This window comes from Ursus maritimus, unplaced genomic scaffold, assembly GCF_017311325.1.
Source record: "Ursus maritimus isolate PB19 unplaced genomic scaffold, ASM1731132v1 scaffold_20, whole genome shotgun sequence".
Lineage (NCBI taxonomy): Eukaryota > Metazoa > Chordata > Mammalia > Carnivora > Ursidae > Ursus > Ursus maritimus.
Window position 1 is genome coordinate 17,428,392 of NW_024424453.1, and position 12,847 is coordinate 17,441,238.

The window sequence follows — 12,847 nt, forward strand, 5'->3', positions numbered from 1 at the left end:
AATGATTTTTAGGTGTTAAATTTTATCTAAAAACCATAAGAATTAAATAAAATCATGAACATTTGAAAATAGTACATTCTTCAATAAACAGGAAAATATACAAAATATACAAAATTCTTCTAAATTAAAACAAAGTAAAAATGTAAAAACTCATCTATTCTCCTTTAGTCCATCCAATGACTAATGAAAATCTTGTTTTCATTAACAATTTGAAAATAAATTTTCAGGTATGTATATAAACATATAAATACATATATACACATGTACCTATATATTTGTGTACATGTGCATATATGTATATGTGTATGCAATATACATATATACGGATGTATATGTGTGTATGTGTGGGTGTGTGTATATTTACGTCATTCACGTAGAGCTAAACCTAAGAATAAACTAGAGATTCTCTCTCTGAATTAACATGTTCTTAATAGTCAATATCATTTTATCCTACTAGTGTCAAAGGATAATTATTATAATTTAGTCATCTAGAGGTGGGAGTAGTGAGTTAAAGTCTACAAAGACACATGTATAGATCCAATTTATTTTGAAGTACAGATATTAAATGGAATCACTGATACCTGTAAACCTGATAAATTATACATGAGAATTTATTCTTAAGCTATATATCCAAGCCTGTCATTTGATTTCCACTCTATAGCTTTCATACTTGAATGCTTTACTTGCCCTGATACCTGAATATATGATTCAATCTGTCTAAAGTTTCCAACAATTCCTAGCCCTTCAATTAATAGCAAAGGGTGGAAAGGGATCATTTGGACCATGGTTTATAAGTGGCCCAGAACTACTTAAAGGAAACTGCAAGAACAAAACAAGACCCTCAAATCCAAGGGTTTGCGCACAGAGATACATCAAATCAAATATCACAGAGGTTGGGATGTGTATAAGAGTAGAGAAAATAGGAAGGAAAAATACTCAGAAGTTCCACATTATCACTTAAGAATTGTTTATCCTAATTCCTAAGATTAGTTTAGTGATGCCAATACAGCAGAGTAGAAACCACGTCAAAATTGGTGGCAGGCAGTAAGATCTGGGTTTAAATCCCAGCCCAACCATTTACAAGCTCTGCGATCCTGGCCAAACTACTTAATCCCTCTGGGATTGTTTCTTCACAGGTAAAATGTAATGATGTCTACTTCTCTGAGTTTTCATGAGAATTAAATCAAATCCTATGTCAAAATATCTACCACAGTGACTACCTCATGGTAGCCACTAAGTAAACAACTACTAGTATTAGAGAGCAGACGGTACGACTTCCCTTTCCAAGTAGACGGTACGGATCTCAAATGATAGTCTCTAAATTTCAAGACTACAACTTGATCCATGGCACTAACATTAAAGTTCCTAGACTCAAACTTTAGTCTTGCCCCCATAGTTCTTCCCCATCCCTAAGTTACCTCTAATGGACCCACCGCTAAGGAATTGTGAGTATCCTTCGTGACTTTTCTCTCAACCCTCCATTTTTCTCAAAAGAGGAGAACAGAAGTAACAATGGTACACTACAAAAGACTGATTCTAATATTTAAAAATTGCCATTATTGTTTTTAAAATAGTTTTTAGAATCTCTTAAATCATAAATTGTTTATGGAAAATATTTTTTGTGAACCTTAAAAAAAGAGGCTACATGCACTCTTTTACCAATAATAAAATTTAAATAGAGGATATGGCATTAGTTTTATCTACAGCTCAGGATATACAAGAAGAATGTAGGAAATAATGTAACTTAAAATTTTCTGGGTTTGTGATGCCCAATCAACACCAAATATTACTAATGACTATTTCAGCTTAATGGTGACCAGTGAGTTTATTAATGTGAAGGGAGAATAAAGTGAAGAAATTTAGAGGCAAAATAGAAAATAAAGTGTTGGAGAAGACAATGGTCTTCAGGGTTCATGAATTTACCTTCGTGAAAAATAAAATTCATTCTAAGAACATGTTTTAATATTGACTTTAAATATCTGCATGGTATACTTTCAAAAATGGTCATTTCTTAACGATCTATGCGTACTTTATCTCTGTAAACTAACTTCATTTTTAACTACATAAAGCAAATTTTATTATGTCAGCTGTTACTGGCAAAACTTACTCTGCTTAAATGGGTATTTTGTTGGCATCAGTAGGATTTCTCGTCGTTGATTTTTTTTTCTAGTCCAGAGGAAGGTATGAGTGAGAACAATTTATAGAATGACTTCTCTCAGCTTTAACAAAGACATTTTATTTCTGTGAGGAATGAGTGGAGAGTGAAAGAGAAGTTAGGCAGGGTGGAGAGGGGAGCCCAGGCATTCGGGTCATTGCTTAAAAAAAAAATGAGTTTAAAAAAAATAAGTTTAAACATTTTTTAGGCATTATTATTCAGAGACTGTTTAAAATCTTCAAGTATTGTTTCCAAGAGTTATTCTTTTATCCCCTTATCACAGAAAGAACACAGAGTTAAACACAGTAACTATTCTTATTCGGGGCAATTCTGCCTTGGAATTCTCAGGATTCTTAAAATTTTTTTAAATTTTTACTTGAATACCAAAGATATTATCTTTTTAATTATAAAATGTGAACTGTTTTCAACCATTTTCTTGGTAGAGAACATGAAAATTACCCAACTTCATGTGGTAAACAGGTTAACAGTAATATCTCCAAAGGTTTTCAAAGTGTGATGTAACTCTTTTTATTTCCTTTATGTCATTCTTCAACAGTTAGACCTGATAATTATACACCAGCAGGTGGAGCTTCTTGGAAGTAAGTATATTATATTCTATAGTTATTAAAACTGTTAAAAATATTTTAGGTTTCAGAAATTTTGTTATATTTAAATATCTCATAAACAATAAAGTCAAATGTTGAAGATAAAATTAAATCAAAAAGATCAGTAGGTCTACTTTTTAAAATAAACATTGAAAGTAAATTCTTAGTCTGATATAGATAAACCTAAAAGCATAAAACTCTCCAAGTCTTTGGTAATATTAATATTAATATCTAACATTATTTTTATCTTAAAATCATAAAAGATATTTGATCTTTTCCACGCTTGTTAATAATTTCTTAAAAATTTCAGAAATGGAAATCAGGGTTTAGACTAAATAACAAAAATCCATTCTACTCCTGAAACAAATATTACACCGCATGTTAACTAACTGGAATTTAAATAAAAACTTGAAACAAAACCAAAAATAAATAAATAAATAACAGAAACCCATCAAACAAAATTCAATTTTTATCATTGTGTCAGTGATTCATCAAATGGTATGTTATTTAACAATACACAGACTTACAACGATGACTGAATTCAAATTACTTGAGTATTTTTTGTCCTTAATATTCTATAGTATATCTAAAATATGTCAATACTGTAATAAACAGCAGGATAGCAGGCAGCTGTAGATATACTGCCAAATAGATCTTAAACAAAATCATTACTATGCTGTGAGTTGTCCCAGTAAATTCCACAGCAATGATAGATGGATTATTTGAGGATTTGATTCTTTACAGACTTGCTTCTTGAGTTGAAAAGTGGAACTACACGTTCCAAGTAGGTCATATATCTGGAATCAAAATTTAGTCATTGCATAGCTTTGTTCTCAGTTTACTTTGATTTCCATAGCTAAGTCCTCAAATTTTAGAGCACAGAAGTAGATTTGGGTGAGGCAGATACCATATACTTAATAATTAGTCAGTGACTTTGTTTTCTTTTAATACTAACCTTTTACTTATTTAAGATTTGATACTAGGCAATAGCATTGGTTCGCTGAATTTTTTTTTTCCTCCCTTAGTGATACTTGGCACTGAGACCTCCAACAAATATGAGATTAAAAACAGCTTGGGACAAAGAATTTACTTTGCAGTGGAGCAAAGCATTTGCTTCAGTCGTACTTTCTGTTCCACGCTGAGATCTTGCACTCTGAAGATCACGGATAACTCCGGTAGGGAGGTGATTACAGTAAACAGGCCGTTGAGGTGTAACAGCTGCTGGTGCCCTTGCTACCTGCAAGAGGTTAGTCGTTGGCTGTGCGTGTACTTTTATTTTTCTAAGTTTGAAAATACTAGCAATTATTTAATAAATGGGATTCACCTGGAGCCATAAGGCAATTCACCTTCCAATTGTTCGAATTAGTGGGTTGCTCCTTTAGGATCAGAATAGCTTAAGGATTGGGTGATCCACTAGCTTTTTTTTTTTTTTTTTTTTTCTTTCCAACCAAAAACTATAGTGGCTTCTGAGGACGGGTAAAAACAGCTAATGCGTCATGTAAATAGGACACATCCTCTTGAATCTCTGAATTAGGCACATAATTGTAATAGTTATGAGATCTGCCATTAAGCAAATCTACCCTTTGCATTCTCTTAACTGTAGCATATTTCAGAAAGTGGTGAGTAATACTAAAACTTCCAAGATGTTCTCTCGGTTAAGTATTATTTTTAGTACAGAATCTCACATCCCATTCATCCACGTATGACAAACTTCAAACTGTGACAAAGACTGTTATTGTTCTGAAGGGAGTCATTTAATTATTTTAATATATAATAGATTTTCATCGTTATCTAATAGATCTACAATAATGACTTTCAGTGACATAACACAGTTAAGTCGATATGGAACGTTTGCTTACTTTAACGTCTTGGATATCGTAACATCTGTATGAGCTAGAAAGAAAAGGTTTTACTCTCCACATTTAGCAGTTGAGAAAACTGGGGCTTAGGGATTGGAGGTAATTTACACATCCATGAAATATCATGAACGGGGCTTGATCCACTGTCCTTAGTCAAACCCCAGTTTCTCAAAAAAAGAGAAAAAAAAGTTTCTCTGTTGAGGACCTATGTTTAAGTACTCTACTTGGCATGATGAGAAATAAATATTAATATGGATGGGGGTTAATTGAGGAAGTTTCTAGCAATATGTATTGAAGCTAATTCTCCAACTATTGATAGGCAGTTTCCTGGCTAAGTAATAGAACGGCAAAGGTACTCATACATGGCGTCCAAGAATATGCATCCTCCTCCTGAGGATATTTAAGATGTAATATGCTCTAAGATGGTATAGTCAGTATAATACATCTATTTGAAAGTTTCTGATAATTCATGTTTTATTTCATAGTAGCCCAGTGTCACATAAATGAAAAATAAGATGTATCTTGATACCCATTAATAATTTTTAAAAATTTGGTCAAAATCAAACCAGTTATTTTAAAAGTGATCCCGGAACAAATCTATATAATTCCTTCTTTTTAGTGTTTTTTTTTTTAATTTAAGTATAGTAGACGCATAATGTTACATTACTTTCAGCTGTACAACTTAGTGATTTGACCAGTCAGATCTACATAGTTCTAAGCACTCTCATTGAAACCACCTCTGTTGATCCAAGAACACTACAGACATACACATAAGACTATGAACTTAATAAATGAAAAAAAAAAGGCAAAAGGTAAACAGATTATAAGGAGTTGGTTTGATTCAAAAGCAAACAATTTTCATTATTTTTACCCACCTCTAGTTTATTTCACAATGGATTTGACTTGACTACATAAATATGTTGAAATACAATATGATGAAAAATAAAGAAATTAAGGGAATGAAGGGAATGGGGTAAAATACTAAAGGAAAGCCTGAAAATGCAATTGCTAGTCTGTAACGCTTTAGAAGAAGTGAAACAGAAATCAAATTGGTATGTAAAACGGTACCTTCACAAGAAGCATTTGTTTTTAATTGAAGACAGAGAAGCTAGAAGTTGACAGCCTGAAGGGAAAACAATCATGAATAGCTAATAATTGGTGTGTGAAGGATAAAAATAGATGTGTGTTGTGGCAACACAGGAGAGGGAGTAGATTGGAAATACCTCATGGGAAACAGCTTCAGTGTTTGACCAACTGCCATACTCAGAACAAAAACAGCAAAGAAGCCAGCGTCCCAGGGTTAGAAGACAATTCTGGGATAAGTTCTCTCAGGGAAGTAAAATTAAAGACATGGACCTTTAGTGAATAATGCCAAACATATATCTACACAGTGAATTTCTTTGTTTCTATAAAATAATGGGGAAAAAATCCACTGCTATGTTTCCTTGAAGCAGATATTTAGAATATTTTCTAGAATACAAAAATAATTTCCTAAAAGTTGCTATTTAGAAGTAAATTGATATTGTTGTAAAATTAAAATACAATAACCTTAGAAAAATCTTATTTTATTATTGTCTCTTCTTACAGTTAGAAATCCAAGCTCCTCCTGGTACTATAGTTGGTTATGTTGCACAGAAGTGGGACCCCTTTCTGCCTAAATTCACAATCCAAAATGCAAACAAAGAAGATATTTTGAAAATTGTTGGTCCTTGTGCAACATGTGGCTGTTTTGGCGATGTGGATTTTGAGGTATGGATGACAGAATGAAGAAAGTTGTCCACTTAGGTCCTGATATTTTGCAACATAATTCAATTTTAAGATATTCAAATCCTGAAATATCTCTGAAATAAATTTAGAAGATAATATACTTGTGAAATGATGTAATAACCCCATATAGTACATGCCAATAATAACTCATAATTTCAGAGATAGTAAGTTCAAGAATTTTTTTAAAAAACATGCTAAAACTTTTTTGATTTATGTGGAATTACAGCACCCATGGTATAAAGCAAATACATATAGTTTAGAATCACCCTAAATTATATCTTCTTTCCTGTAGCTCTGGTGGTTACATATCCCAGTTCAGATCCCATCTAAAAAGCACATTGCATTAAAATATCACTAATTTGGAAGCTATGACCAGAAGACCAGCTAACTTCATTTTGTAAGATAATCTACACTTGCATAAACATATTTGTGTAAATTCAATGTTAAAAAACAATAGGTAGTTGCAAATTCAATTTTAAGAGTATGAACTGTCTTAACTACCTTTCCCAGAAATACATTTTAGGCAAAGCAGATCTAATTTATTTATTTTTCATTCCTTCATTCTTTGTACATTTATGTATATCCCTCCTAGGACATTGAGTTTGAGGGACTTTAGGGAACACTATTCACCTAGAATACGATGTAAGTTTTGCAAAGTGAACTGTTCTAACTCCACTCCACTCTAAAAGGACTTGGCATGGCTTTCCTAAGACTAAAGGATAGGCTCCTGGTTCAGTGCAGAGTAGGCTTGTTCCTCTGCCTTTCCCTCTGCCCCTCCCCCTGCTCATGCGCCCTCGTGCGAATATGTGGGCAGACGCTCGCTCTAATTAAAAAAAAAAAAAAAAAAAAAAAAAAAAAAAGACTAAAGAATAAAAATATGCCCTTTGATTGAGACTTAAAATTTTTAGTATTGGGACACCTGGTTGGCTCAGTCGGTTAAGCATCTACCTTCAGCTCAGGCCCTGATTCCAGGGTCCTGGGACTGAGCGCTGCATTAAGCCCAAGCCCACGTAAGGCTCCGTGCTCAATGGGGAGTCTGCTTCTCTCTCTCCCTTTGCCCCTCCCTCGATCCCGCCCTCCCTCGATCCCACCCTCCCTCTCATGAATAAATAAAGTCTTACAAAAGAAGAAGAAAAAATTTTAGTATTTGTAGTAATGGATGTCCTAAGTAACTTTATTTTCATCTTCTCCAGCCATACAGAACGTCAAAGTTCATAGTGACTCAACTTTCAGCTTTTGAATGAGAAACAGGGCAAGCGAGATAGTTGATAAAGTTTAATTGTAGACTCCTAGCCGAGAAGGACTAGAGATTTTTGTTGTCAAATTAGTCTGCATTTCCTGTGTGATATATTTGCCCAGAGAATTTTTTTTTAGGGAAAAATAGGACTTCAGGTTATTTATGAAAGAATGACCTAGTAAATATTTAGTATAATATAAAAATGAGATTAAGCAACGGCTGATAATAATTAAATACGTTAGTGATTATAAAATCTTAGCAGTAAAAATTTAAAAGTTTACAAATTACACCTAGACATTAATTTCTTCTAAATCTTTTCTAAAATCTTTATCAAAAATATTTTCTTTTTCTTTTCCTTTTTTTTTTTTTTTTAATTGAAGAATTCAGGTTTGAAATCTGGACCTCAGGTGATGGGGTAACCTTCAGGGTTAGACCATGTAATTGAGACTATGTACCTGCTGCCATCTTGTGGTAGCCAGGCCTTAATTATTTATTGCTATTATATTCCCAATCTGCATACAAAAAGCAAAAAAAAAAAAAAAAAGGAATTAGGATGGATTAGATAACTGTAAGAAAAGCAAAATTCCTGAAGAGTGAACTGTAAAGTTAAATCTACAAACTTATGTTTATATAAAGGAATGAATGACATGGAATTGTCACAGATGATGAGTAAAACAATTCATCTCTCTCTTGAAGCAAACATACTAAGATACTTAAAACCATTTGTTTTACCTTTAGATTTAACATCTTTTATTTTCTTTTCAAAGGTGAAGACCATTAATGAAAAGCTTACAATTGGGAAGATTTCGAAGTACTGGTCAGGATTTGTAAATGATGTCTTTACCAATGCGGACAACTTCGGAATTCACGTTCCCGCAGATCTAGATGTGACAGTCAAAGCAGCGATGATTGGTGCTTGTTTTCTCTTTGTAAGTATGGTCTTAAAGAGTATGAGTGATTTATTTCCCCTTGCTTGTTCATTACTATGGAGCCAATCTCATTTTACACAGCACCACGTTTACTCCAAGGAGGTTTATGCATAGAGGGCTAGTTTGGGACCAGCTCTTCTGAAGTCAGAATTTAGGAGCCAGCCTTCCGAAGTCAGAATTTAGGAGCCAGCCCTTCTCCACTGGCCCTCATATACCCTCTTCCTCAAGAATTTCTGCCCTGTCACATCCTACTCATCATTTCTTCAAAGCCTTAGTTACCCTTCTCTTTCAATTTCAATTTAGATTTTTGGCTTATTTTCGCTTTCACTGAAAAATATGTAAATATCACATTATTTATCCTGGGTAAAGTTCAGGACTGTCTCATTGTTTAACAAGGAATTAAGTGTCATTCAGAATGTGAAAAGTACAGTTGTCTTGCCCTTCCAGTATGAACATGGATACATGGATTCACAAGGATGAGTTAATGGGTATCAGTTTCCATTATTACAAAGATATTATGTCTTTGTTCTTTTTTTCTAACTTATAATTCCATTAAAAATATTTTCTTCTTGGTGTGGAGATTGGTGATAGAACAGAATTCAAGTGACACCTATGTGAAATGCTTGGCCATCTCCTGTTCCTGGTTTTTCCTCTAGTATCTCCCCCATTGCTTACCATTGCCAATGCTCTGACAAAAAGTCATGGAATTTTAAAATAAATGTACATTCTTCCTCTCATATTTTGTTGTTCTTCAGGGTTTTAGGATCCTAAATCTTATGGTTATATTAATGTGTGCTGCTGTGGGGGGAAAATGACTCTATCTACTCAGTTTTTTCTAAAGACACTTGGGAAGTAGATTAACTAAAATTAATTCCCTAGTGACTTACTAATAGATACTTAGGGTTTAATACAGAATATAGATTTTTCCAGGAATTTAACTTATTGTTTCCCTATCACTGGTAGGAGGTAGAATTCGTATATTCAGATTGCTAGGTTTTCGTACTTACCAAGTAGTCACTGACCCTCAATTCCCATTTGCATCTATAAATCCAACCAATCCCAATCAATCTTGCCTATGACCTAATATTTCTTCCATTCCTTATTCTCCATATTCTCCTCTAGCCACTTGACAGGGCTTATAATTTGCCACTTCCTGCTCATCCTTCCATTTTTGATCATTCAGCACTCAACACCAATCCCTCCAAACATGTACACACACACACACACACACACACACACACATGACTTTTCCCAAAACCTTAATTTGGCCTTTCTGATTAAGCTCCACACTTAATGTTTATATTAAAAAACAGTACCCTACCCACTTATATTATATAACAGGCTGACAGTAAAAATGTACTGTCAGCAATTCACTATGCACTATAAATTGGAGAAACACTGATCCAGATAACATCCCAATCATCGAAAAGATAACTTTTTAATTCCATTGTCACAGGGAGAAGTATATTCACTGAGAATATCTAATACTCCCATCCATTTCTTTTTTTTTTTTTTTTCATTTTTTTGGGGGAAAATATAGCTTTTAAAACAATTTCTCACATGTATTGCCAAGATAAATTACTTATTTTTACATATAATTTGATAGGAAGAATTATGTTTTTAATTTTTAAATGCTGTCTCCATTTTGTTACCTTGTGCTGAAAGAGAGAGTCCATCAGAAAGCTGCTGGTATGAGAATACTCACTGATCCAAACAGCAAAAGTCACAAGTACTACCTAATGTTTGGTCTCCTCTGGTTTGACGCTACCACTCCACAACCCACAGCTCGAACTACGCCTTCTCAAGTTCCCTCTGGTATAGTTTTTGGTACTTCCTGAGACTACTTAGTTACTAACCACAGAGTCCATGATGATGTATGTAATTCTTGTTCAAAAGTCCGTGTCTGTTGCAACTTCCTGCGCTGACACAATGCCCTGCAAAGTCTGCACGGTCTTAATCACCCAAGATTTTGACTGATGATACCCTGCTGACTCAGATAAGATTTCCAAGTAACTTGTATTCTGAAAACTAGACATGTAAGGGTCATCAAGCTTAAAACTTTTTGATTTTCCTCCTACTGATAAATCACATGTTGCAGGAACACCACTGGGAGACATAATTGCTTTATATAATCAAAGCTTACATGTGAGACTTCTGATCTTAATTGTTGCCTTTTTGTAAATTCACTCATATTCACTTTATTTATTTGTAGGATTTTATGTTCTTTGAACATTCACTGGCTGGATTATAACAAGCAAGATGACAAAAACAATAAAATATGCAAGAACATATTTCAGTAAGTAAAGGAAACTTTAAATGATCTCTTTCCCTTTGAAGATGTCTATATTTGATGCTGTCTAACTCTTTTTCATTTTCTTCTAGAAATCCCTTGGGCTCTGGATTTCATTTCTAAATGGTTTGCATATTTGCTTTTTTGGTAACAAATGTTAATTATTATATTTATTAAAGCATAATGTAATGAAGCAATTATCTGGTTATAAATGCATGATAGCTAAAGACAAGATTACTGGCCTGAGCACAAGGTTGCTTTGAGAGATTGTCATTCTTTCTTTTTAATCCTTTTGAAGTTATTGCATGGGTAAGCATGAAAGATGAGAACTAAGGCTTGCAGCATCACTGATGAAAATTCAATGTTTAGAGAGCACTTTGAAGTTTTTCTGGTACTAAGGCTGGTTACTAATCAAAAGGACTGGATTTCTAAAATATTTTTTCATAAGCAGCCTTTTGACTTTGTTTATTAATCTTATTGTAGTGAGACATTTTTACTTTATATCAGAAAAGCTGAAAGTTGGATAAATAATGTGCTTAAAGATGAGGAGGAAGATAGATGAAATCAATTTGTTCTAGTGGTAAGGAGCTAATATTTCCATAAGGAAGCTAATATTTACAAACCAAAGTATGCTGTAAACACATATGCACACCACAGATTTAAATAAGCATATAAATAGACTTCTCAGTTAGGAAAAGCAGTGATATAGAGCAGGAACTTTCTCTATTTACAGTGAGTTCAGTCAAGAAAGGGATGTAGGGCTCTGAAAAATGCACTCTTCTAGGACTTAAAAATAAGCAAACAAAAACAAACAAATAAAACCTTAGCACATGCGTCAAATGCAGAAGTCAGGGCATACAGTCATCTCAATTAGCTAACGCCTTCTACTTCAACATTTTCGGAGTCCTCTAGATAACCACATCTAGTTATCCACTCACTTCCAAAGCCCACACAAGAAGAAATTTTTAGAATTTCTTTCTTAGGAATGATGATAGTTCTTCCCTTTCCAAAATGAGGAAACACTTGTTTTAAGCAAAGCACCATGCAGCCATTTGGACTCTAATTTAGAATTATACAAATACTACCCAAATTTCTATCCACTTATAAATGTGTTCAGAGAAACTACAGGCAATCCCCCACTTAGTAACAGAAATGTGTTCCAAGTATCGGTTACTAAATTAATTGTTTGGAATTAGGAATCTCTCATCTAGAAATAGCACTGTATGTGTCAGTTACATTCCCAAGATATCCCACAAATAGCAATTTAGTCCTGGGCTCTGGGGTCAGGGCTCTAGGTTGTATACGATGGAAAGGAAAACAATCACCTTTTCTGAGAGCGCCCTCCGTTGGCACGCTGCAGCAAACCCTAGAAGATTGACTCGTGAACCAGAATAGTTTAAGTAGACACCAAAAAATAATCATGCTTCAAACCCAATCTTTCTCCTGGTGGTCCCATCCAGTTTTTCAGTGTCACTGGTATGACCTGAGTGTTGGAACAGTACGGTCACAGAAGCAAATGGCAGTCCCGTGTGCGATAGACATTTTTTTAGCCTAGCTCTGCTGTGTGCTAGCCATGCATCTGTAAGTTGGTCCTACGGTCTTTCCCAACCTTCTCAGGTTTCCCATGTGTTACTTTGGAGAGCTGTGGTGACAGATGAGGGGACTGCAGTGTTTCCTCTCCTTCCCCTTGATCTATTTTGACTAATGTGTGTGTGACTTATTCATAACCAGCTAAGGAAGTGGCATTTTTAAAGCTGATGCTTATTAACTAATAAAATGGGGGAAAATAGCTAACGTTTTCTGAGGGCTTGTTACACATCAGGCACCATGCTTCATATGAATTCCTGGTGGGGTAACAAAATGCAGTAAAAACAAAGGAAAATCAGGCGGTATGTGGAAGACCGCCTGGCACCCTATCTTTCCCCCTCCCCAAATTTTCTCCTTAAAGATGAACCTATTTTCATGTCTTCTTCTTGTATTTTTGATTTCTAAACTGAAAGGTTTT

At 34.2% G+C, this 12,847-nt stretch overlaps 1 protein-coding gene across 1 annotated transcript in view; it reads left to right on the top strand.

The window, feature by feature from the left end:
- The window catches only part of PLSCR5 (phospholipid scramblase family member 5), a 17,870-nt gene extending 7,067 nt beyond the window's left edge, over positions 1–10,803 (top strand). The window contains exons 3-7 of the mRNA XM_008707523.1: positions 2,712–2,754; positions 3,786–4,006; positions 6,207–6,368; positions 8,391–8,552; positions 10,765–10,803. Of these exons, the coding sequence (XP_008705745.1) occupies positions 2,712–2,754; positions 3,786–4,006; positions 6,207–6,368; positions 8,391–8,552; positions 10,765–10,803 (627 nt within the window). The remainder of the gene's footprint in view (positions 1–2,711; positions 2,755–3,785; positions 4,007–6,206; positions 6,369–8,390; positions 8,553–10,764) is intronic.
- Positions 10,804–12,847: the final 2,044 nt, after the last annotated feature.